General features: G+C 40.6%; 3 protein-coding genes across 7 annotated transcripts in view; 2 read left to right on the top strand and 1 right to left on the bottom strand.

Annotated features, from left to right (window-relative positions):
- atp2b1a (ATPase plasma membrane Ca2+ transporting 1a) overlaps positions 1-8,740 on the top strand; it is a 29,573-nt gene extending 20,833 nt beyond the window's left edge. For 2 of the 4 annotated variants that reach the window (XM_057324300.1, XM_057324301.1), the window contains exons 10-22: positions 162-404; positions 633-874; positions 1,164-1,401; positions 1,640-1,819; positions 1,896-1,983; positions 2,069-2,175; positions 2,265-2,456; positions 3,266-3,479; positions 3,609-3,820; positions 3,945-4,052; positions 4,272-4,460; positions 4,841-4,927; positions 6,709-8,740. In XM_057324300.1, coding sequence (XP_057180283.1) covers positions 162-404; positions 633-874; positions 1,164-1,401; positions 1,640-1,819; positions 1,896-1,983; positions 2,069-2,175; positions 2,265-2,456; positions 3,266-3,479; positions 3,609-3,820; positions 3,945-4,052; positions 4,272-4,460; positions 4,841-4,927; positions 6,709-7,038 — 2,430 coding nt within the window. In that variant the 3' untranslated portion in view covers positions 7,039-8,740. Of the gene's footprint in view, positions 1-161; positions 405-632; positions 875-1,163; positions 1,402-1,639; positions 1,820-1,895; positions 1,984-2,068; positions 2,176-2,264; positions 2,457-3,265; positions 3,480-3,608; positions 3,821-3,944; positions 4,053-4,271; positions 4,461-4,840; positions 5,005-6,708 lie in introns of all 4 variants that reach the window. The other 2 variants (XM_057324303.1, XM_057324302.1) reach the window with 2 other exon arrangements.
- Positions 8,741-8,957: 217 nt separating this feature from the next.
- Positions 8,958-16,758, bottom strand: LOC130547926 (uncharacterized). Its single transcript, XM_057324311.1, has 5 exons — positions 16,697-16,758; positions 16,555-16,614; positions 10,998-11,066; positions 10,862-10,915; positions 8,958-10,638 (listed from the first exon to the last, which is right to left on the bottom strand). Exons 3-5 carry the CDS (start codon positions 11,060-11,062, stop codon positions 10,080-10,082), a joined length of 678 nt encoding a protein of 225 aa, XP_057180294.1. The 5' UTR covers positions 11,063-11,066; positions 16,555-16,614; positions 16,697-16,758; the 3' UTR covers positions 8,958-10,079.
- Positions 12,194-13,633, top strand: LOC130547925 (mesoderm-specific transcript homolog protein-like). Of its 2 annotated transcripts, XM_057324309.1 has the most exons (4): positions 12,194-12,399; positions 12,525-12,708; positions 12,902-12,979; positions 13,135-13,633. In XM_057324309.1, the coding sequence occupies exons 1-4, from the start codon at positions 12,337-12,339 to the stop codon at positions 13,149-13,151; spliced, it is 342 nt and encodes a 113-aa protein (XP_057180292.1). In that variant the 5' UTR covers positions 12,194-12,336; the 3' UTR covers positions 13,152-13,633. The 2 variants fall into 2 exon arrangements, with proteins under 2 accessions (XP_057180292.1, XP_057180293.1); XM_057324310.1 differs by lacking the exon at positions 12,902-12,979 and having other exon boundaries at positions 12,204-12,399; positions 13,135-13,629.
- Positions 16,759-23,636: the final 6,878 nt, after the last annotated feature.

Genomic DNA, 23,636 nt, shown 5'->3' with positions numbered 1-23,636 from the left:
CTATATATACGTTTGTTACCAGCCCAATTGCCACTTCTCTGGATCTCTGCCATTTTAATTGGGGATTGATCGACTGTTTAATTTTTAATAACCTTCACACCTCCCCCTTGCACAATTTAGTTTTTTATTCTTTTTGCTGTGATACAATTTTTTTTTTTTAGAAAATGATGAAAGATAACAATCTGGTGAGGCATCTCGATGCCTGTGAAACCATGGGCAATGCAACAGCCATCTGTTCGGATAAGACTGGGACTCTGACCATGAACAGAATGAAAGTTGTCCAGGTCCATATCGCTGACAAGCATTACAGGAAGGTCCCTGAACCTGATGTCATTGCTGCCAACATACTGGACCTACTCGTTCTGGGCATCAGTGTCAACTGCGCTTATACCACCAAAATCATGGTGAGTCTCAAACCAAGCATAATACAACCTAGCAGGGAACTAGGTCTTGGTTAATTTCGAGTTGAATAATTTATGATTAGTTATACTGCTTCTAAATGAGTTACTTATACTATAACTACTTATAAAAAAGAGCTTATATACAATGACCTTCTTTTTTAAGAAATGTGGTGGTTTATCACATGTTGTTGTTATCATCCTAAAATTGTATTTCTTCATTTTCTCTTTCAGTCCCCTGAAAAGGAAGGAGGCCTAAATCGTCAGGTGGGCAACAAAACTGAATGTTCCTTGCTGGGCTTCGCCTTGGATCTGAAAAAAGACTATCAAGCAATTCGCAATGAAATCCCCGAAGAGAAACTTTACAAAGTCTACACCTTCAACTCCGTCAGGAAATCCATGAGCACTGTGTTAAAGAACGCTGACGGAAGCTTCCGGATGTTCAGCAAAGGAGCCTCAGAAATTCTGCTGAAGAAGTACGCTTTGCTCAATCACAAATGCATTTGGTTTGGTTATCAGTAAACAGATTTACACTAACATCTGATAGGAAAAACCAAACACTTAAATTTTATTAAGTATTAAAATGCTTTTCTAAAGAAACGTATGAGACGTCTGTAAGCCAAATTGATTGGCAGATCAAATCTTTTGCCTTCCTCATCAGTCACCGAGCTGTGTTACTGATATATTTCCCCTGAGAAATTACTCGGATGGCTTATTTGCTGTGGTTCAGTGCAGCCGAGCCTTACCTGCTTTTTCCTCATACAGGTGTTTTAAAATCCTGACCGCTACAGGCGAGGCAAAGCTTTTTCGTCCCAGGGATAGAGACGACATGGTGAAGAGAGTGATCGAACCCATGGCTTCTGAGGGCTTGAGGACCATCTGTCTGGCTTATAGGGACTTCCCTGCCTCGGAAGGGGAACCAGATTGGGATAACGAAGGTGATATTCTCACCAGGCTCACATGTATTTGCGTGGTGGGCATTGAAGACCCCGTCAGACCAGAGGTATGAACCTTAGTCACAAGTAAACAGTTACAAGTAAACAGATCTTTCTTCTTTAGCCAAAGACTCTGCATTAACATATAAGTGTTGAATAATGTAATGTAGGGATGTGATGATGTAACCGAGTCGGTATCTGCACTGCATTAGTGAGATCAGTGTATCCCTAATGTAATGTCAAATTGTAAGCCAAAAGATCTTTTGTGTGTCTCTCTCTTGGTCACACACTCTTTTGTTCACTCAGGTCCCTGATGCCATTAGAAAATGCCAGCGTGCTGGTATCACGGTCCGCATGGTCACCGGGGACAACCTCAACACTGCCCGCGCTATAGCAACTAAATGTGGCATCCTGCAGCCGGGGGACGATTTCCTCTGCTTGGAGGGCAAAGAGTTCAACCGTCGGATCCGTAATGAAAAGGGAGAGGTGAGAGTCACGATCGTTTACTAGCTAAGGCCACCCATGCAGACGCTCAAGCTCATAATATCTACCCTATTTTCAGATTGAACAGGAACGAATTGATAAGATATGGCCTAAACTTCGGGTGCTGGCAAGATCTTCACCTACAGATAAACATACACTAGTGAAAGGTACTCGGAAACTCTGAAATTCATTGTTGAATTCTGCTCGGGTGTTGTAATGGTTTACTTGATAAATCTCATGTCTTTTCTCTAGGTATTATTGACAGCACTGTCCTAGAGCAGAGGCAGGTTGTGGCGGTGACAGGGGACGGTACTAATGATGGCCCCGCCCTAAAAAAAGCAGATGTCGGGTTTGCCATGGTATGTGTGTATGGATGAAAATGAAAAAATGAATTTTTGAACTTGGTTCGTTTTCAATAGTTTTTATATTGTTACTTTTTTATGTGCAGGGCATCGCTGGCACAGATGTGGCTAAAGAAGCCTCGGACATCATCCTCACCGATGACAACTTCAGCAGCATCGTCAAGGCAGTCATGTGGGGGAGGAACGTGTATGACAGCATTTCAAAATTCCTTCAGTTCCAGCTCACCGTCAACGTGGTGGCTGTGATCGTGGCCTTTACTGGAGCTTGCATCACACAGGTAATCAATAGCAGGTTTATTCCTTTTGAGCTTTCCACAATTTGCATTGTTGCATTTTAGCACATGGCCATTATTTATTGTTTATAGCTTTCTTTTTGCTTTCTTCACTCTTGCCTGCTAAATGCCTAAATGTAAATGTTAAGCTCCTCCAACGTTCTAAGATGAAACACTGTGAAGTCCTTTATCACTGTTGGCTTTGCCTTTAGTTCTTGGGCTACATAGTGCAGATTTACGCCAGGGACCGCACTTTTTACAGATGCTCCACAGTGGCTGATGGGAGCAGCTGATTGCTACCCATCCTGTGTGAAGTGATTGGAATTGTTAGTCTAAAGCAGGAAGACTCACAAAAGCAGTCAGCATGGGGTCTGGCACCGCTGTCCACGAGCAAAGCCCCAGTCTGAAACGAGCCAGCTCTCCTCTGTTAAATGGAATGATAGTCTGGCTGATTGCACTTGAGGTCCTGTATTATCGCATAATGAATGGGAGGGTTACGTTGGCACTTTGCGTTGTTGTCAATAGCCGAGGCTGGACATGGCGGCGAAGCTCAGGTGTTCTGCTCGTTTCGAGTGATTTTCTCTGGGTATTGCTCATAAACAGGCCCACGCAGAGCGCTCAGTTACAGATTTATGCAGAATTTGATCACTTGTCATGAACTTGTGTGGCTCCCCTGCCCCCACGTTGGTTGAACTATTTTTCCAAATTTTAAGTTCCCGTAGCTTTTATTTGCAACCTCTTGCAACGGCTGTATTTAAGTGTGGTTAACGCATGAGGTCATAATGATCATTTCCTGTTCTTTCTCCCTTTCCAAGGATTCTCCTTTGAAAGCCGTACAGATGTTATGGGTGAATCTCATTATGGACACTTTCGCTTCTTTGGCCTTGGCCACCGAACCCCCCACTGAATCTCTTCTGCTGAGGAAGCCTTATGGCCGCAATAAGCCCCTCATCTCGAGAACGATGATGAAGAACATATTGGGTCACGCTGTCTACCAGCTCACTATCATCTTTACTCTCCTCTTTGCCGGTAAGGGCTGGCACATTGGGCACAAACTTTAAGATCAGACAACATAACATAGCAGAAAGCCACAATAGCATAATGACATAACAGACCGATATCTGAGAGGATCTTAGAATCGCATTGTTGTTTTTGCAGGTGAGAAGATATTCGACATAGACAGTGGACGCAACGCTCCTCTACATGCTCCCCCCTCCGAGCACTACACTATCGTATTTAACACGTTTGTATTGATGCAGCTGTTTAATGAAATCAACGCACGGAAGATCCACGGAGAACGCAATGTCTTCGATGGCATTTTCAACAACATGATCTTCTGTAGCATCGTCTTTGGGACTTTTATTATTCAGGTATAAACTTCAAAATGAACTACTGAGTTCCTACTCAGGAGATTCAACTTGCTAAACTGTTCAGTTCGTGACAAAACGCCATCCAGTTGGAATAAAAGTGAAATTTTGTTTCTTCTCCACTCAGTTTGTGATTGTACAGTTTGGGGGGAAACCATTCAGCTGCATCGGGCTTAACGTCGAACAGTGGCTGTGGTGTACCTTCTTGGGCTTTGGGTCTCTAGTCTGGGGACAGGTAAGCATCAGCTGTGTGTTGCTCCTTGTGCCATAGAAACCAGCAGCCTACAGCTTGTGACGCTTTCATAATGCCAATCCAAACTCTTCAATTGTAATAGAGGAGCGTCCCCTAGTGATGGTGCACAGAATTGCTGCACTAGAAACAGATGCCTTCTGGCACCGCTTATTTTTCTATTGGGAACTGAACATTTAAGTATCTACACGCTCTCTTTTTCAGGTCATCTCCACCATCCCCACGAGCCGGCTGAAGTTCTTGAAGACGGCGGGTCATGGAACGCAAAAAGAAGAAATCCCAGATGAGGAGCTGGAGGAACTGGAGGACCTGGAGGAAATAGACCACGCCGAGCGAGAGCTCCGCAGGGGACAGATCCTCTGGTTCAGAGGCCTCAACCGCATACAGACTCAGGTAAACTCTTAAAACCGCAGTCCAGGAACTCAAACAGCCCAAACCCTCTTTACTCCTTCTGGAATCTCTCTTGCTTGATAAGCTCTCAGCTTTTATTGTTTGATTTTAATTTCTCCGATTAATTTCTCTGAATATGGTGACGCTACTTGTTGAAGAGGGTTTGTTAAAGCAGTAAGCTGAAACGCGCTAAAGACAAGCGTCAGGTCAGGGAGGGTTGTTCTTAATTCAGTGCCTTTATTGCTCACCGCTGCTATCTCTCCCTGTCTTTTTATATGGGTGCCCTTCTCCTCTATCACCTCCTTTCTCGCTTTCATCTGATTCTCTGTCTTTCTCTCTCCTGTGCGTTCTCTGGGCCTATCACACTCTCTGATTCCTTCCAGATGGATGTAGTGAGTGCGTTCCAGAGCGGAACTTCCTTTCAGGCGGGCGTCAGGCGCCAGCCGTCCAGCTCCAGCCAACAGCACGATGTAACCAATGTTTCTAGCCCTACCCATGTAGCCTTATCTCCTGCTACCGCCTTCAACTCAGCTTCTGCCGCTGTCGGGTGTGAGTGCGTGTTTATTAGTGCATGACAATTAACATTTCCTCCTCTCGCCTAACGGTCTTCATTCTTCTCCTAATGTCCTCCGATCTCTGTTTACCAAAACGAGACGTATATCTGAACATCGCTTTCAATGTGACGGCTGTATTTTCCGGGTCTCTGTGTTAGGATTGAGATATATTTGTGTCTGTGTTCTGTTTGATGGCTTTGGCTGGTTCTCACAACAGAGAGTTGTTGTCTAATAACGTCTGCTGTGTCTGCAGCTCTCCGGCGACACTAGTCATCCGCCGTAAATGTTTTGAGTATACGCCCATGGTCACAGTGATAACCACATCAAACAGATTGGTCTTGCGAATGGGATTGATGGGTTGCCATTGGAACTGTGAATAAGAACTTCTCAGCAGGGTCCTAGTGTGTAATTAGAATTAAGTCAGTTTACGAATGGAAACTTTTCATCTTTTATAAAATAACATTTCTTCTTTCTCTACTTCTGCTGTTTGACATCTTTGCTGTAGTGTCAGTGTTTCGGTTTTTGCTCATTCACCGATCTTGCATTGTGTTGTACTAGCTTCAGTGTATTTAGCACTCTTTTATCTCTCACTCGACTAGTTTCTGTCTCTTTCTTTTCCTCTCGCTTCTATTTGTTTGTGTTTCCTCTGTTTTACAGGAAATCTGAAGTCTCTGTCGCACACGACACAGAATCATATCATTTCTGTTTGTCGTCGGATTCGAAAGCCTCTATTCTAACGTCAATATTTTCCATCTCTCACCAGGTCCCAGCTGGCATCACTCTTCACGGTCAAATAAACATACTTTTTCTCTGTTTAGGACACTCTGTATTCGGTGTTGAAGCTGTTTTCTGTGTTTTAGTCTTGATTTTCTGCTAATGAACACATTGGAAAAAAGAAAACTCAGCTCAAAATGCCATAACACTGTCTGCCACATATTCCTTCATAGATTCTGTGAAATGTGTCATGGGCTATACTCAAAGGTTTACCTCTGTTGAAAATAAGGTAGCGCTGCTCTGCATGGGTCCAGTCTTTAGACTGTTTGTGAGTTTACTTGTGCTGGTTAGCTTCAACTTGCTTGGCTGCTCAGAGTTATGCGTCTCTTCTTCACAACATAATCCGCAATCGACCCCTCCCCTTCAATACAAGCATGCCCAGAAATATTAACCTTATGTGTTGAGCTGTGTCCTCTGGGGTTATTTTGGCCTCTCTCTCTTTTCTGTTTCTCACTTTGTTTCTCTCTCATTCATATTTACATTCTGAATAATTGGCTTTGAGAGTTGCTGTCATTACAAGTAAGAGTGCTTTCCAGTTTGTACGGCACATCTCTTTCTCTTGTCATTCTTCAATCCTGAATTTGTCCTTATTTAAATGCAGATAAAAGAGGATTTTTCTGTCCCTCAAATCAGAGGAAAAGCTCACCGTAACACAAGTGTCAGGTTTATACTCGCCATTTCCAGAGTTTTCTCCACTCTCAGTTGCACTACATCTGACAGCTCACGCACTCTCTCAGATGGTTTTGGTGCTCTAACCTCACTGCTCTCCACTCATCAATTAAAACCAGCCCTTTCGGCCATGGTTTAACCTGTGTTTGAAATGTGAAGTTTGACTTTGTATGCCTGTCTACGTGTGTGTAACCGAGCAGTAGGTCTCTGTGGGTGGTAAAACTGACTTTACGCCCTTTACGTTCTCCCCGCAGATCCGAGTGGTGAATGCATTCCGCAGCTCGCTGTCGCCCTATGAGGGCTTGGAAAAGCCAGAGTCCCGCTCCTCCATCCATAACTTCATGACCCACCCGGAGTTCCGGATAGAGGACTCTGAGCCTCACATCCCCCTCATCGATGACACGGATGCAGAGGACGACGCCCCCACTAAGAGAAATGCGACGCCCACCCCTCCTCCCCCACCTTCGCCCAATCAGAACAATAATGCAGTTGACAGTTGCATCCACCTCTTCCTAGATCCTAGCAAGCCAGCCACACCCTCTGCTCCTGGAAGCCCAATGCACAGCTTAGAGACATCCCTTTGATTAGCTCCGCCCCTCAGTACGACAGACAACACCAGAGACTTAAGCCTGGAGAACTCATAGACGAGAGGGGCGGAGCCAAGAATCTCTTGGGAGCTTAGCTATTAGCTTTTGTTTCTCTTTATCTGGATGGTGTTGTACATTTTGTTCTTTTACTCTTTGCTTATTCAAACACTGATTTCTGCATCATTTGGCTGTTAATATTTTGAATTATTTATGTTTTTGAAGACACAGGTCTGTTTACAAAGTTTGTAGATACTTTTTTCTTCTGTTCGTTGGTGGAAGAGCTTCCTGAGACAGAGAAATGGGGACAAATGAAATAAGAGAATATTTCAGAGACTGCTGTATTTTCAGGAAAAAGGGTGTTTCTATGGAAACTGAACTATTTTTGCCTGCAAGTTTTATTTGTTATATATTTGTAGATACATAGAACCTTCTAGCCAAATAGATAACACTAAGGCTTGTATAGCAATGAGCAGAGGTATTGAGGTCCATAGGAGATTTTTAATTGGACAGATGAGTGGAGGGGCTGTAGACAAGGATCTCTATCCATACATCTCCTTGCATACTTACTTCATCTCCCCTTAAAGTCATTTTAGAATTTTTATTTGTAACGCTCACGTGAGCAACATCAAGTTCCCTTCGCATTATTGTTCGGAAGTTCAGAAAGTGTGGCCACAAAAGGCCGGATAATGAATACATCTGTACTTAACTATTTTAAATGGTCCACAGTCACTTGACATTAAGTTCCTGCCAATGTATCATGAAGTTTGTTTACTCAGGCTCAAACCTAGAAAATTGAATTGAAAAGAATGCAATGATTTAAAACATTTTAACTTAAGATTTTGTCTTTAGGTAGCAAATTGTTGTCTCGTTCAAAAGGAAAAATAAAGGAAGGAAAAATGCGTGAGTTGCTTTAAAATTCTGTTTGATATTTTTAACATTTTGAGTAATTGTTTGTTGATCAAAAAAAAGATTGCTGTTAGTTAAGAAAATACTGCTGCAATTGTTTGTCGAATATATTTAAAACCTGAAATACTGGAAACATGAATTTTGAAGAAAAAAAAACAGGCGTACACTGGTATCACAGCACAGGGTACTTTATTTCAGAATCCCTAAGAAACATTTTGATACAGACCATATAAATATATATAGTGTATTTTTATGCGGACATGAGAACATCTCAACCTGCTGAACAAGACCTACAGGGATTTTACATAAATTATAGTTTAAGGGGGGTGGGACATTCTTTAAACGAGGGTTGTGATTGGTCCTTTCAAGTAATATAATATAATACTCAGGGTGGCTTAACGCGTGAATCTTATGGTCAAAATTCTAACATTTGTGTTTTTGTAATGTTTAGGAATAGAATACATTTTTGGCAGCAGGGTTCCAGTTCAGATTGTTGCTTCTCTCCACTGGGTTCTTATTATGTGTGTAAAAGAGATTAAATGAAGGAACAGGAGAAAGGAATTCAGATTTCTTCAGTCATCGCAACCGCACATTTTTTATAAGTTATTTCTTCTGTCACGTTTATTAAATAAAAACAACTTGCATTTGCAATTTAGAGCAAATATTATTAAAAGAATTCACAACTTTTTCCAATAGCGTCTTCCTATAATGGGAATGAATGTTTATCCAACTGTTTTAAGGATGTGTTTCCTTTTTTATCTTAACGTTTGGAAATAAAAGAACATCATGTCTGTTTCTCTTGCACAGTGTAAATGGATATCGTAATTCAACACCGTTACATTTTAAACTTGTCGAGTATCGTGTATGGTTTTTAACAATAAAAAATTGATATTTAGCATATTCTGAGGGCTGTTTTCCTTCACACAGATTCAATCATTTTTGGTCTACAGGTGTATTGTGTTAACAAGATCTTCCCCGGTCTTAGCTTTATGTACTTTAACAACATTAATCTGTAAGAAACAGTATTTTATTATACATGGCTCTAATGGTTCAGAATTATGAGCCCTGACACGAGACCTGATGGTCTAGGATTCTAATCCTGATTTTTGACTTGAGTAAGCTAGTGGATCTTGTACATTAGGACAAGGCACAGCATTACATGTTCTACATTTGTACTCCATTTATATACTTGGTGTGTAAATTATCAGCACAAAGCACACAAGAATTAATGAGATTAGTAAGAAAAAAATTGCAGAAATAAATGGTCATTAAAGGAACAGTATGCATTTTGTCACTAGAGGTCGCAAAACAATTACAAAAGCACAGCTCGACAACACTGATGGAGCACAGAATGATGGGAGTTGAAGTCTTCACCCCCCACTGCCTGTGGAAATCAATCATAAGCATGTGAGACTCAAGTTTTATAACTGCTATGTTATAATGTATGGTATGGGTGTGTGCGCTGCACAGATTGATTGACGTTGTATATTAAAAAGATAAACCACGTGAACCAGCCACAACGTGTTGGGAGCAGTGGTCCAGTGGTATGAACCAACATAATCTTAGACTGTGTGGTTTAGGGTTCAAGTTCAGTTTGACCTACTTCATGTGCTCACAGACGCTTCTTCTGTAATCTAGATGTATACAATCAAAGATAAATGTGCCAAGAGAACGGTCGCAAGAATGCAGGATCCGGTGGCTAAGAGTTGTGGGCACTAACACTAGACCAGTGGTTTGGAGTTCAAGTCCAAGTTTTTGGAGTTCACAAGCTTTTACATTTTTTCCTATGTAGATGGAACTTAAAAGATAAATGAGCCAATGTGTTGAAGATTTTGTGTACTATTTTACATTTCTTATGCGATCAAAGTGGCTTGAATGGAAGAGGAATGTAGCAGGAGTGTGAGAAACCCATTGGCTCAGTGGTAAGAGCACTGGCAGTAGACTGGGTGGTTCAGGATTCAAGATCAGGTTAAACTTTGCATGCTTCTGCATTTTACCTACGTATCTAAAACGTAAACCAAAAGATGAAGGAGAGCAGGACCCAGTGGCTCAATCATAAGAGCACTGATAGCAGGACCAGGTGGTTCAAGACCAAGTTAAACTTTGCATGCTTCTGCATTTTACCTACGTATCTAAAACGTAAACCGAAAGATAAAGACAAGCAGGACCCAGTGGCTCAGCGGTAAGTGTGCTGACAGTGGACCAGGAGGTTCAGGGTTCATGACCAGGTTAAACTTTGCATGCTTCTGCATTTTTCCTTCGTATCTAAAACAAACAAAAGATGAATACGCCAGGAGAACTGTCACAAAATGTGCAGGACCAAGTGGCTCACAGGGTATGAGCACTGACATTGAATCAAGAGGTTCAGGGTTCAAGGCCAGGTTAGACTTTGCTTGCTTGTGCATTTTTCCTTCGTATCTAAAACAAACAAAAGATGAATACGCCAGGAGAATTGTCATAAAATGTGCAGGACCAAGTGGCTCAGGAGGTATGAGCGCTGACACTGAATCGAGAGGTTCAGTGTTCAAGGCCAGGTAGCTGACCAGCACATGTTGACCGTAACACACAGGGTGGTGACCCAGGCGTCCATAAATGGGTACCCACAGAAGGGGGGAAACACCGGAGCGTGTCTCTCCCCGAGATTCCAGAGCGTGTGAACAGGGGGTTATGCACCAGATCCCAATATTTTGCCTGAAAAAAATAAAATTTTGGCCCTTAAATTTTTTTTTAAACAAACCAACCCCCTGCAGTCTTCATGCGACGCCGCTCAGACTGATCGGCACATAGCATCACAGTATCACGAGAGTTATTCAAAAGCGTATGCAGTCGACTCTCTCGTGGTAATGTCATGTCATCCGCCTATCAGTTTTTGCGGCACCGCATGAAGTCGAACACAGCGATTGATTCCACTTACCTTCTCTCACTGGTGTTGCTCCACCTCCTTAGTCTCAGGCTCCTCCTCTTGGTGCTGCAACACATAAAACATGTCAGAACATTCAAACCAGCTGGCTGGAACAAAGGAACAAGAGATTCAGTGCCACTGCTCATACCTCTTTATCCACTGAGGCCTGCACACCAATGTCAGTTCTCTCGGTAATTGAATCTTTTTCTTCATACATCTGCAACACATAAGAAATATCAGAACATTAAAAACAAGCCAGGCTTGAAATAACTGTTTAAAAATCTGTGTACTTGTACCTAAAATCTACTGACTGTATGTTTGATGTCAACCATAGACAACGTTAGTATGCAGATAAGAAAATAAGTATTAACTGAAATAGACGAAAGTCATAAATTTAGTCGATAACTGATTCCCTTGACGATATTTGTCTTGTTTGCCAATAAATGTTGCAAATTAACATTGCAAACATTTACTCGCGTGAGAGGGCTTGTAATGCGCGCATGTCGGGCTTTTCCTTGCAGGAAAGCGTTTGGCTTTAAAACCAGCACGTGAGTTGTTCCCGTTTGCTCGCACGCAAATATCGACTGTGTAATGCATGTACTGCCCCTGAACAAGACCCTGGAAGAAACTGAAAGTACAACTAGTATGTGGTTACATACAGGGGCGCCGGTAAAGCAAATTGAGTTCTTGCCAGTTTTGCCCTGCCTAATATGGCGGCGAAGTTGACATACAATTCAGCGACCAATGTGGGCGTCTATGTCTATAACACGTGTGGCAAAACAACGTATATGTGCAAAATGAGATGAATATTTCAAAAAGCTGTGCCACGGATTTTCTATTTAAATCAGACCATCAGTCTGCAAACACCAACGTGAATTCGCATCGTTCAATTGTGAACCAACAATAAAATTGAGGCATCTACAAACATCAAATTAGACAATCAAGTAAACGAATATATAAGATGTCGTCTTACCTTGTCTGCTGGTTTATTTGGGTCAACAAAACGGGTTTATACTCCATTGTAAACCAGGACCCGAACAAAATCGTATATTTGTTTAAGATCAGTAATAGTAAAGTATATGAACTGCAGCGTGCCTGCATCACATGGTCACTTTTTTGGGTTTCAGTTTTGTGAGGTTAACGGTGCCATACCGCCACCTACCGTATTCTAATGTGAAGTATTATGGTTTCATTAATATCTGAGATTCTCGCCTCTACTAAATTCCATTACTTTGTATATAGTTTTATATCATTCTTTATGGTTTTCCCATTTCTACAAACTGGTTTTCTTTGACTTGACCTTAAAGCTCAGTGCGCCATCCGCTCCACTAGGTGGCATAAGCGGGCTTCGCTACCATCCCGAGACCTTTGGATGCTTGGCAACATGACGTTCACGCTTGATAACAGTCGCAAAACCCTTGGACAGTAACTTATTAATCTTATTTAAGTACAGATCCTGCATGTGACAGCTCATTGACTCACTCCGAATGAAACTCAGCAGCACATATTCAATCTCACGAGCAAACACGACCGAGACACGCAGGAATCAGGCAAGACACGAGCGCAGGAATCTAGCAAGACACGAGACTAACTACAGTATGGATTTAATACCTTTGTTGTAGCATTTAAGTAATGCTGCTGTGTTGTCTGCACGTTTTCCTCTCACTCTCTGCAGCAGAGTGAACCTGGATCGGCCCGTCGCGTGCGCAGGGAGTGGTGGCTTCACGTGGGTCTGTTGTGCATTCCTCTGCTCGCGGTGTATTTACACATTCCTCCTCCACAGCTCTCACCTGAACTAAACACTTGGCGGTCCTCCGGACACATCTTCAACTTCAGAGGCCACGACATCTTCTATAAAGGTATTTTCTCTCTCTGCCTGGATTATTTTTCATGCCAGCACCATTAAAATAAACAGCAAAACGATGAAAACAAATATAGAAATGGTTTTATCATGTAATGGATTTCTTTAATAGTTTTCACTTAAATAGTAATGTAGATCTATTTTTAAATGTTTATGACGTGTGTTGTTTACATTTTGGATTTCTTGGCGAGCTCCTTGGGATAACAAGGGTGATATTCTCACCAGGCTCACTTGTATTTACGTGGTGGGCAATGAAGACCAGACCAGATGTATGAACCTTAGTCATGTTAGCATTCAGACTTAGAAGTACACAGATCTGTGTTCTTCAGCCAAAGAGAGTGCATCCCTAATGTATTGTCAAATAATAATCCAAAACCAGTTTCTGTCTCTCTCACTTGTTCATACGCTCTTTTGTCTTGCTCAGGTCCCCGATGCCATTAGAGAATCACAGTACTCACGGTCACCTGGGACAACCTCAACTCTGCCCGCGCTTGAGCAACTAAATGAAGTGAAAGTGAAGGGAAAGTGACCTATTTGTCAGGTATGGTGACCCATACCCGAAATGTGACCTCTGCATTTAACCCATCCAGAGAGTAGTGAACACACGCACAGCAAGTCGTGAACACACGGACACCCGGAGCAAATGTGGCATCCTGCAGCCAAGGGATGATTTCACAGGTGAGAGTCACGATCGTTTACTATCTAAATCCACCCACTCAAGCTCAAAACATCTACTAGTGTATTTTCAGGTCGAACGGGAACGGATTGACAAGATATGGCCTAACTGTCGCTTCTAAGCTTCAAGGACAAGTTCATAAGCCTTTGAAAGGGTGTCTTTCACGATCTTATAATCTTTTAGATCTGCTGACGAGAGTGAAATAAACGCTTCTTGGGCTTTACCCTCAAGGACACTTCGTAACAAAAGGGTACGTTCAGCATCAGTTTTCAGTTTTTTCTTTCATTAAATTTAGGCAACGATTTGGTCTCATATTCGCAATATTTAAAGCTGTATTCGAGATGAAATGCACATAGACCAAGATGAGGTAGCACTATAATGCCAGAAGAAATTAAGAGCCGTCCTGTATCTAACTAATAAACCAACTAAATAAACTCAACCCTATTCTTCAGTACGCCCACATGCAGCTCAACGGCCAAACCGTCTACCCGCGTCCGACGCACCAAAAACAAATTAAAATAAAAAACAGCGTAGCCGCTCTACAATCTAACACGGGAGTTCACATGGCTCTGAAAATCTAATCTCATTAACACTTCTTGGCAATTATAGTGCAAACCTCTTAACTTACCCCGATGACACTGATGCAGAAGACGACGCCCTCACTAAGAGTAATTCAACGCCCACTCCTTCTCCTCCACCTGGATCCTCGCAAGCCAGCCACACCCTCGGCTCCCCGAAGCCCACTGCACAGCTTAGAGACATCCCATCCTGAGTTTATTATTATGTGTGTAAAAGAGAATAAATGGAGCAAGGAATTCAGATTTCTTCAGTCATCACAACCGCACCTTTTTAATAAGTTACTTCTGTCACGTTTATTAAATAAAAACAATTTGTGTTTGCAATTTAGGGAAAATGTTATTAAAAGAATTCACAACTTTTTTCTATAGCGTCTTCCTCTAATGGAAATAAATGTTTATCCAACTGTTTTAAGGGTGTTTTTCCTTTTTTTATCTTAACGTTTGGAAATTAAATAACATCATGTCTGTTTCTCTTGCACAGTGTAAATGGATATCGTAATTCAACACCGTTACATTTTAAACTTGTCGAGTATCGTGTATGGTTTTTAAGAATAAAAAATTGATATTTAGCATATTCTGAGGGCTGTTTTCCTTCACACAGATTCAATCATTTTTGGTCTACAGGTGTATTGTGTTAACAAGATCTTCCCCTGCCTTAGCTTTATGTGTACTTTAACAACATTAATCTGTAACAAACAGTATTTTATTGTACATGGCTCTAATGGTTCAGAATTATGAGCCCTGACACGAGACCTGATGGTCTAGGATTCAAATCCTGATTTTTGACTTGAGTAAGCTAGTGGATCTTGTACATTAGGACAAGGCACAGCATTACATGTTCTACATTTGTACTCCATTTATATACTTGGTGTGTAAATTATCAGCACAAAGCACACAAGAATTAATGAGATTGGTAAGAATAAAATCTGCAGAGACAAATGGTCATTAAAGGAACCGTATGCATTTTGTCACTAGAGGTCGCAAAACAATTACAAAAGCACAGCTCGACAACACTGGTGGAGCACAGAATGATGGGAGTTGAAGTCTTCACCCCCCACTGCCTGTGGAAATCAATCATAAGCATGTGAGACTCAAGTTTTATAACCGCTATGTTATAATGTATGGTATGGGTGTGTGCGCTGCACAGATTGATTGACGTTGTATATTAAAAAGATAAACCACGTGAACCAGCCACAACGTGTTGGGAGCAGTGGTCCAGTGGTATGAACCAACATAATCTTAGACTGTGTGGTTTAGGGTTCAAGTTCAGTTTGACCTACTTCATGTGCTCACAGACGCTTCTTCTGTAATCTAGATGTATACAATCAAAGATAAATGTGCCAAGAGAACGGTCGCAAGAATGCAGGATCCGGTGGCTAAGAGTTGTGGGCACTAACACTAGACCAGTGGTTTGGAGTTCAAGTCCAAGTTTTTGGAGTTCACAAGCTTTTACATTTTTTCCTATGTAGATGGAACTTAAAAGATAAATGAGCCAATGTGTTGAAGATTTTGTGTACTATTTTACATTTCTTATGCGATCAAAGTGGCTTGAATGGAAGAGGAATGTAGCAGGAGTGTGAGAAACCCAGTGGCTCAATGGTAAGAGCACTGGCAGTAGACTGGGTGGTTCAAGGTTCAAGATCAGGTTAAACTTTGCATGCTTCTGCATTTTACCTACGTATCTAAAACGTAAACCAAAAGATGAAGGAGAGCAGGACCCAGTGGCTCAATCATAAGAGCACTGATAGCAGGACCAGGTGGTTCAAGACCAAGTTAAACTTTGCATGCTTCTGCATTTTACCTACGTATCTAAAACGTAAACCGAAAGATAAAGACAAGCAGGACCCAGTGGCTCAGCGGTAAGTGTGCTGACAGTGGACCAGGAGGTTCAGGGTTCATGACCAGGTTAAACTTTGCATGCTTCTGCATTTTTCCTTCGTATCTAAAACAAACAAAAGATGAATACGCCAGGAGAACTGTCACAAAATGTGCAGGACCAAGTGGCTCACAGGGTATGAGCACTGACATTGAATCAAGAGGTTCAGGGTTCAAGGCCAGGTTAGACTTTGCTTGCTTGTGCATTTTTCCTTCGTATCTAAAACAAACAAAAGATGAATACGCCAGGAGAATTGTCACAAAATGTGCAGGACCAAGTGGCTCAGGAGGTATGAGCGCTGACACTGAATCGAGAGGTTCAGTGTTCAAGGCCAGGTAGCTGACCAGCACATGTTGACCGTAACACGCAGGGTGGTGACCCAAGCGTCCATAAATGGGTACCCACAGAAGGGGGGAAACACCGGAGCGTGTCTCTCCCCGAGATTCCAGAGCGTGTGAACAGGGGGTTATGCACCAGATCCCAATATTTTGCCTGAAAAAAATAAAATTTTGGCCCTTAAATTTTTTTTAAACAAACCAACCCCCTGCAGTCTTCATGCGACGCCGCTCAGACTGATCGGCACATAGCATCACAGTATCACGAGAGTTATTCAAAAGCGTATGCAGTCGACTCTCTCGCGGTAATGTCATGTCATCCGCCTATCAGTTTTTGCGGCACCGCATGAAGTCGAACACAGCAATTGATTCCACTTACCTCCTCTCACTGGTGTTGCTCCACCTCCCTGGTCTCAGGCTCCTCCTCCTCCTCTTGGTGCTGCAACACATAAAACATGTCAGAACATTCAAACCAGCCGGCTGGAACAAAGGAACAAGAGGTTCAGTGCCACTGCTCATACCTCTTTATCCACTGAGGCCTGCACACCAATGTCAGTTCTCTCGGGAAATGTACTCTTTTTCTTCATACATCTGCAACACATAAGAAAAGTTGGAACATTCAAACACGCCAGGCTACATACAGGGCCCACAGTTACATACAACCCCACCACCCCACAGCTTTAAACACTGACCTCATCTTGTCAGGCAGGCTCCTGCTCCAACCTCTTACTGGTGATGCTCCACCTCCAGAGCCCTTGGTCAGTGCATGTTTGAGACAGTTCTCCTGGTAATTGTATCTTTTTCTTCATACCCTGCAACACATAAGAAATATCAGAACATTAAAAACAAGCCAGGCTTGAAATAACTGTTTAAAAATCTGTGTACTTAGACCTAAAATATACTGACTGTATACAGTATCTCACAGAAGTGAGTACACCCCACATATTTTTGTAAATATTTCATTTTATCTTTTCATGTGACAACACTGAAGAAATTACACTTTGCTATAATGTAAAGTAGTGAGTGTACAGCTTGTATAACAGTGTAAATTTGCTGTCCCCTCAAAATAACTCAACACACAGCCATTAATGTCTAAACCGCTGGCAACAAAAATGTGTACACCCCCTATGCAAAAATGTCCGAAGTGGGCCCAATTAGCCATTTTCCCTCCCCGGTGTCGTGTGACTCGTTAGTGTTACAAGGTCTCAGGTGTGAATGGGGAGCAGGTGTGTTAAATTTGGTGTTATTGCTCTCACTCTCTCATACTGGTCACTGGAAGTTCAACATGGCACCTCATGGCAAAGAACTCTCTGAGGATCTGAAAAAAAGAATTGTTGCTCTTCATAAAGATGGCCTAGGCTACAAGAAGACCCTGAAACTGAGCTGCAGGATGGTGGCCAAGACCAGGGGCGTAAATCCCGGGGGAGACGGAGGGGACACGTCCCCCTCCATCCGAGGGTTGTCCCCCCCAAATCATTCAAAATCGTCTATTGTGCTAAATATATTTATGTATACCTAAACTAATTGTGTAATTAGAAAAAAACACAAACTCAAAAAACAGTTGAGTTTCCCCTCCCCTGCCTCACAGTGGTTTGGCCCACTGCCTGCTTTCCCCGTTCATCTCACCTATGCTACACATAAGTAAGGTATGCAGCTAAGTTCATCAGTGGTTGTTGAACTCCAGTAAGAAGGCTATTTTATTCACGTTAAATGAAGTGATTCTCTTTAATGTATGTAGTTGATGCTGATTCATTAATAAATTAGTTGTGGCAAAAAAGGCTGATTACTGATGTATTTTTCCATGAATCTGCCATGTTAGCGATTAAAACATTACTTAGCTAGTTAACCTTAGCTTGTTTACAATAGCTTGTTGCATAGTGCGTCACACACTGCAACTAACACGCCAAAGCCGTTTCCCATGCATTGTTTTATTTGTAGCGACCTGGCATAATGTTAACATTAACGGCCACAATTAGCCACCGATCCTTGCCATTCAGGTCCCTTGTCACACACAGTCACGCACATACCGGTGACAATTTAGTGACTTTGGCACTATATTTAGCAAATTTCAGACCCCTTTTGTCCACAAAAGGCACTGCACAGCTTTCATTCAGTTGGAAAAGGTCGTTTTCTCAGCATCTATTTTGTGCAGTGTGTGCGCAGTGGATAAGCTAAACATTCAGTTGACTGAACAACAAAGAATTTAAGCATCTGTCACTGTTACTGACTGTTCGGGTATACGAACATGAACATAGTACATGTAGTATCATGGGTAGTGTGTTTTTATACTTGTTTCCTGTCTTGACAACAGAGACAAAAAAAATGTAAATGGCAACAGCTTTATTAGGTGTTCCCTTGTATTACAGTACGTGGCAGTTCAGTTCAGTTATAATATGACTGCAAGTCTGCATAATAAACCTATGAACCTAACGCATATTGTCGCTTTGTGTCGTAGTAAGTACAATTTTGACTGTATTATTTGTGTCCCCTTCAAAAATTGCTCTTGAGAAATGTTATGTTTATTGTCCCCCCCTACTGTTAAATGAGATTTATGCCCCTGGCCAAGACCATACAGCGGTTTAGCAGGACAGGTTCCACTCAGAACAGGCCTCGCCATGGTCGACCAAAGAAGTTGAGTGTATGGTGGTTTTTCTATTATAGTATTGAGTTTCTTATATGAAATAATACATTTAAGTTAGTTATAGGTTTCATACACTTCTCTGATATAGCAAAGGCTATGAGTCTCATAGCAAAGGCTATGGCCTCATGGGTCAAAGGTTATGGGCCCATGTTGTGCACCAAGCAGCACCATTAGACATCTGCTTAACATTACAAATACACATACACTTTGAAGACACATACAGCACATACACTTTGCAGACATTAGTTGGTTCAAGCATAGTTCAAGTATATGTTTTGCAACACAAAAGTAGACAGTAGTCTGTGCATTACTATACTTTATTGCACAAAGTCACGAACACAGATGTGTTCAGTATTAGCTTGTTATTGCACAAAGTAAGGAACACAGATGTGTTCAGTATTAACTTGTTTGAACAGTAATCTTTTTGGGTTGCACAGTATCCATTTAACCATGAGCTCATGGTAATAAAACTACATTAAGCAAAAAAGGTTTTAGTAAATGACAAATATGATATACATTTGCCTGCTAAAAGCAAATGTATACTTTTCTTCTAAGAACTTCAAAAGTGTTTCGCCACGGTTAAGTCCTAGCATAGTAAACCTGACATATAACTGTGGCAGGTTAAGACCTAAGTAAGATATAATGGTGGCGACTCAGAAAGTGGATGGACTAACAAAAAATGTGATATCATGTGAAACCTGATTGGCAGAAGGTGATGTCAGGCGAAGCACGATCAGGGTTTTTCCTGCATAGAGAAATTGCTGATATCTGCTGATAACGAAACAGCGCCTCCACTGTGGTGTAATGTCGCAACTGCAGTTACAAATGATAGTCTGATAAATGCACGCAGCATTTCTTGTGAAGACTCACAACATAATTTTGGCGAGAGCCTGAGTCGGCACGACATTTGACAGAGGCGGCCGCCTCCAATTTCTCTATGCAGGAAAACCATTGAGGCGCTAAAAATACTTCTGAAAAATAGAACAAGAGCCAGCCTGTGTTTCACGGCTGTTTGTTTTGCATCCAAGTATGTTTAATTTCTTGAAATTTATTAAATTAGCATGACGCACATCATTGTAATGTCTTTAGCTGTGCAGTTGGATTGTTTAATCAGCGTATACTGTACACAGCGAGTTCGCCAGTATGAACACACATTGCGTTCAGAATGACTCGCACACGAATGACTCATTTGAACTGATTCATTTAAAATATTGAACTTTTCAGTTACTAGCGAATATATTTACAAAAATGTGAGGGGTGTACTCACTTCTGTGAGATATTGCATATGTTTGATTTCAAACATAGATAGTATGCTTTTGTCTCTTATTTTTTAATTGTATAATGCAGATAAGAATTCATTTATTAAAGGGGTAATATGGCACGAATACGTGTTTTTCTGTGTCTTAGGTGTGTTATAAGTTGCCCATGCATGTATTAGACACGTAAAATTGCAAAAATTAAAGTGTCGGAAACTAAATATGCATTCTATCTAAAAGCAAATGCTCACCCAGACCTGCCTGAAACACCTCGTGTAACCACACCCCCACAAATCTACGTCAGTTCGTGGTATGATTTGACTAAGACCTCCCAAATGTATACGCAAGTAAAGTGGGCGTACTTGTCAGTACAATTGCTTTGGAACCTGATGTTCCAAATATGGTAAGAGGCGTTACATTTCTGTCACACGCTTGCAGTATTCGACCAATCACTACGCACTGGTTAACTGGCCAATCATAGCACACCTCGCTTTTCAGAGCGATGAGCTTTATAAAAATCTGCGCGTTTCAGAGAGGCGGGGCAAAGAGGAGATACAAACATGCACGGTATGTGGAAAATACAGTGTTTTTGAAATTTAAATCGTGTATTCACATTGCATTACATCTAAAACAAACGATAATATTCGTTTTAGCCGTGTCATATGACCCCTTTAATAATGAATAAGTATTAACTGAAGCCAGAATACAAGTATTAAGAAAAGGTAATACAGTAATTTGCAGCAATTATCAAACCGGGTTAATGTTAATTTAAAAACTATCAATGTCTTTTAATTCATATTAATATAAAGAATTATGTATTATCCTACCTGATGTCAATTGATGTGTTTGTTATTACATACCTCTGTGATTTATTAATTATATTAGCTGTAATTTTAAATCAGACCATTGCACACTGAGATGTCCATGTGTTCACACTGTCTGTAGCCCATTCTGATAGTTGTCTGAAAACTTTGACTAAAAGAGTAGGTGCTTAAATGTGCAGTTTTTACATGTTTAGACCTCTATTTAAGGTAAGAATCACTGCTTACTGCAAAATTAAAAGATTAATGTTTACACTTTTGCACATTATAACCTAAAACTTAGATTTGGAAAATAATTACAATTAAACCCAAATATTGTTTTTTTTATGGTGCTATAGAACATAGTCGGCGCACTAGCTGTATAAGATTGTGTGCTACCCTAATATAGGGTACAACGGGGCTAAAGGCACACCTTTTTTTTCAAAAATTGCTTTTCACTACACCCATAATGTATGATTGCAGAAAAATGGAGCAACAGATTTTGTGTGAATTTTTTATATAAATGTATGAGGTGGCGAGAGGGGAACACATTATTGATACAAATAATTCAGATAAAATATTATGGTTTTAATAATGTTTTAGTAAGTACCTCTTCAAAACAATCACTTTAGCAAAGTTAATACTATTTTTTGTTTATTTCGATAAATAAAATAATTCATTTTTGTCCAATAAATATTAGTTCATTACAATAAGTAAATTTCACTATAAATAAAAACAGAAACGTAAAAATAAAGATTTTGAAAGCATTGGAGATCTTATAATAAATTCATATAGATTTACAGTAGTAACAATAAATTACATTTTATGATATTATAAGATTAACATAATATTTTAAATATAATGGTTTCAAGTATGGTGATCATCTCTAAGGTGTACACACAACTTAATGTATGATATTTACCATCTGAATCTAACCATGTCATGTCAACAAGTGTAAACGTCGGCCAGGTGTTTATTATCATGTTAATTTAGTGTGCCTTTAGCCCCAACAACAGGGGTGCTTTTTACCCCAAATACCAAACTTTTACATTTTCTTCTGTTATTGAAAATAGTTGCTTTAATTAACTTGAACAAAACATGAAAATCATTAACAAGACCTTTATCTCAAAATATATTGAGTAATTTTAGCGATTCTCATTTACTGCCTAAATCTACATCATTTTGAAAAACATCAAATATTACATAAAATTAGCACCAAATTAATTTTGCGCTGCTGCCTGCAATCATGTCAAAGATCAGCTGACTATCCACATGCAGAGGGAAAAGTGCTACAGGACTTTTTGTGAAATGTATTTGTTTACAGGAAAATAAAATCAAACGTGCCTTTTACCATGGAGCTTTTAGCCCCGGGGCTGTCACGATTATTAAATAATCGTCTCATCGCGATTGTTTGGCCTCATCGCGATGGTTTCAGATCATCACAATTATTGCACATCTCCATAGAAGACACTAGGGGAGCCGTAGTGCCTGCACATGACATATTTTAGTGTATTTATTGTAACTAAAGCATTGTAATACTTGTAAAATGTTCCACCACAACACAATAAAAACTAAAGCATATACCATAAAAATAACCTGCAGTACAATTTAATATTATTTAAGATAATCTCAGTGTGAAACCCAGTCTACCAAAATTTCATTAACATAGAAGTAAAATTTTATTGTAGTCTTGTAAATGAGAAAAAAACAGACTAGAAGCATTTCTATGACTGATAGCATTTTAATGGTGGCTTCAATTCACACCTGATCAATTTACAAGTATTTGGTGGTTGTATTATTGACAGGTAAAAGCCTAAACCTTAAATATATGATAAACCAATATTTTCCGATGTATTTCCAAGAAAAAAAAAAAAATTATATTTAGAACAATATGGTCATTTCAAAGCTGAATAAAAAAGTATGAGAATTAAATGTCAAAGCTCTAAAACAGACAATTAATCGCCATAATCGTCAAAGCCCTAAAACAGACAATTAATCGTCATAATCGCAATGATTTACATAAGGAATAATTGATGACGGGCCGTTCAATTATCGAAATTTAATGCACAACACGAGGTGGTAATGCGGCCACGACGCGAAGTGGAGCACACCTCGGGTGTGCATTAACTTTCGATAATTGAAAGGACCGGAGTCAATTATTCCGCTTATACCACGGTATTTGTCCCGGAATGCACTTGCTGGTAGGACTAATTTCTTACGCATCTCATCTGAAGGCGTTGCTTGAGCCTGAATATGCAGTTTTCCGAGAGCGAGAGGAAGACAGACAGTGCACATGCACACGCATTTGCTTCACTGACAGTGAAAAGACAAGTAGGCCTATCTATATTTGATTTGTTTTCGTCGTATTTAAAACCCCTGTCGTATAAGAAAAGTATTAAGAGAAAAAAGTGACACGGAGGTTTCTGCGCCAGCTGCGGTTCTCGCAGTGGCATAGAAAGCTTCCTGCTGTGTTTTAAGTCCCGTTTACCCATTCCACAGACGAATTTAAGATGTTGTTTTTGTTATTTTTGTGCTTCGTGTTTTATCTTTAACCCGCTGATTGTGTCATGTAATTTGCCGTTACCTTTTTCGTCTGAACAGTCATGTACAGTGCTCTCGCCATTGTTGTTCAAATGTTCATGCTGTCCATAAATATTAATAGTTATTTCTTCTCAGACAATGGAATTTGCCTGTCACTTTGTCTGTTGTTAGATACGTATTCAGTGGTGGACAGTAGGCTACATTTAAATTAAACTGGGCGCAG

Source organism: Triplophysa rosa, linkage group LG24 (genome assembly GCF_024868665.1).
Source record: "Triplophysa rosa linkage group LG24, Trosa_1v2, whole genome shotgun sequence".
NCBI lineage: Eukaryota > Metazoa > Chordata > Actinopteri > Cypriniformes > Nemacheilidae > Triplophysa > Triplophysa rosa.
This window is presented reverse-complemented; position numbering and strand designations above follow the sequence as displayed.

Bases quoted from the DNA above. Each gene is read 5' to 3' on its own strand.
- LOC130547925 (XM_057324309.1), top strand. From the start codon at position 12,337: ATGAAACTCAGCAGCACATATTCAATCTCACGAGCAAACACGACCGAG. The intron at 12,400-12,524 runs GCAAGACACGAG...CACTCTCTGCAG, and splicing joins CCGAGACACGCAGGAATCAG to CAGAGTGAACCTGGATCGGC. The intron at 12,709-12,901 runs GTATTTTCTCTC...TTTCTTGGCGAG, and splicing joins CCACGACATCTTCTATAAAG to CTCCTTGGGATAACAAGGGT.
- LOC130547926 (XM_057324311.1), bottom strand. From the start codon at position 11,062: ATGAAGAAAAAGATTCAATTACCGAGAGAACTGACATTGGTGTGCAGG. The intron at 10,916-10,997 runs GTATGAGCAGTG...TATGTGTTGCAG, and splicing joins AGGCCTCAGTGGATAAAGAG to CACCAAGAGGAGGAGCCTGA. The intron at 10,639-10,861 runs GTAAGTGGAATC...TATTTTTTTCAG, and splicing joins AGCAACACCAGTGAGAGAAG to GCAAAATATTGGGATCTGGT.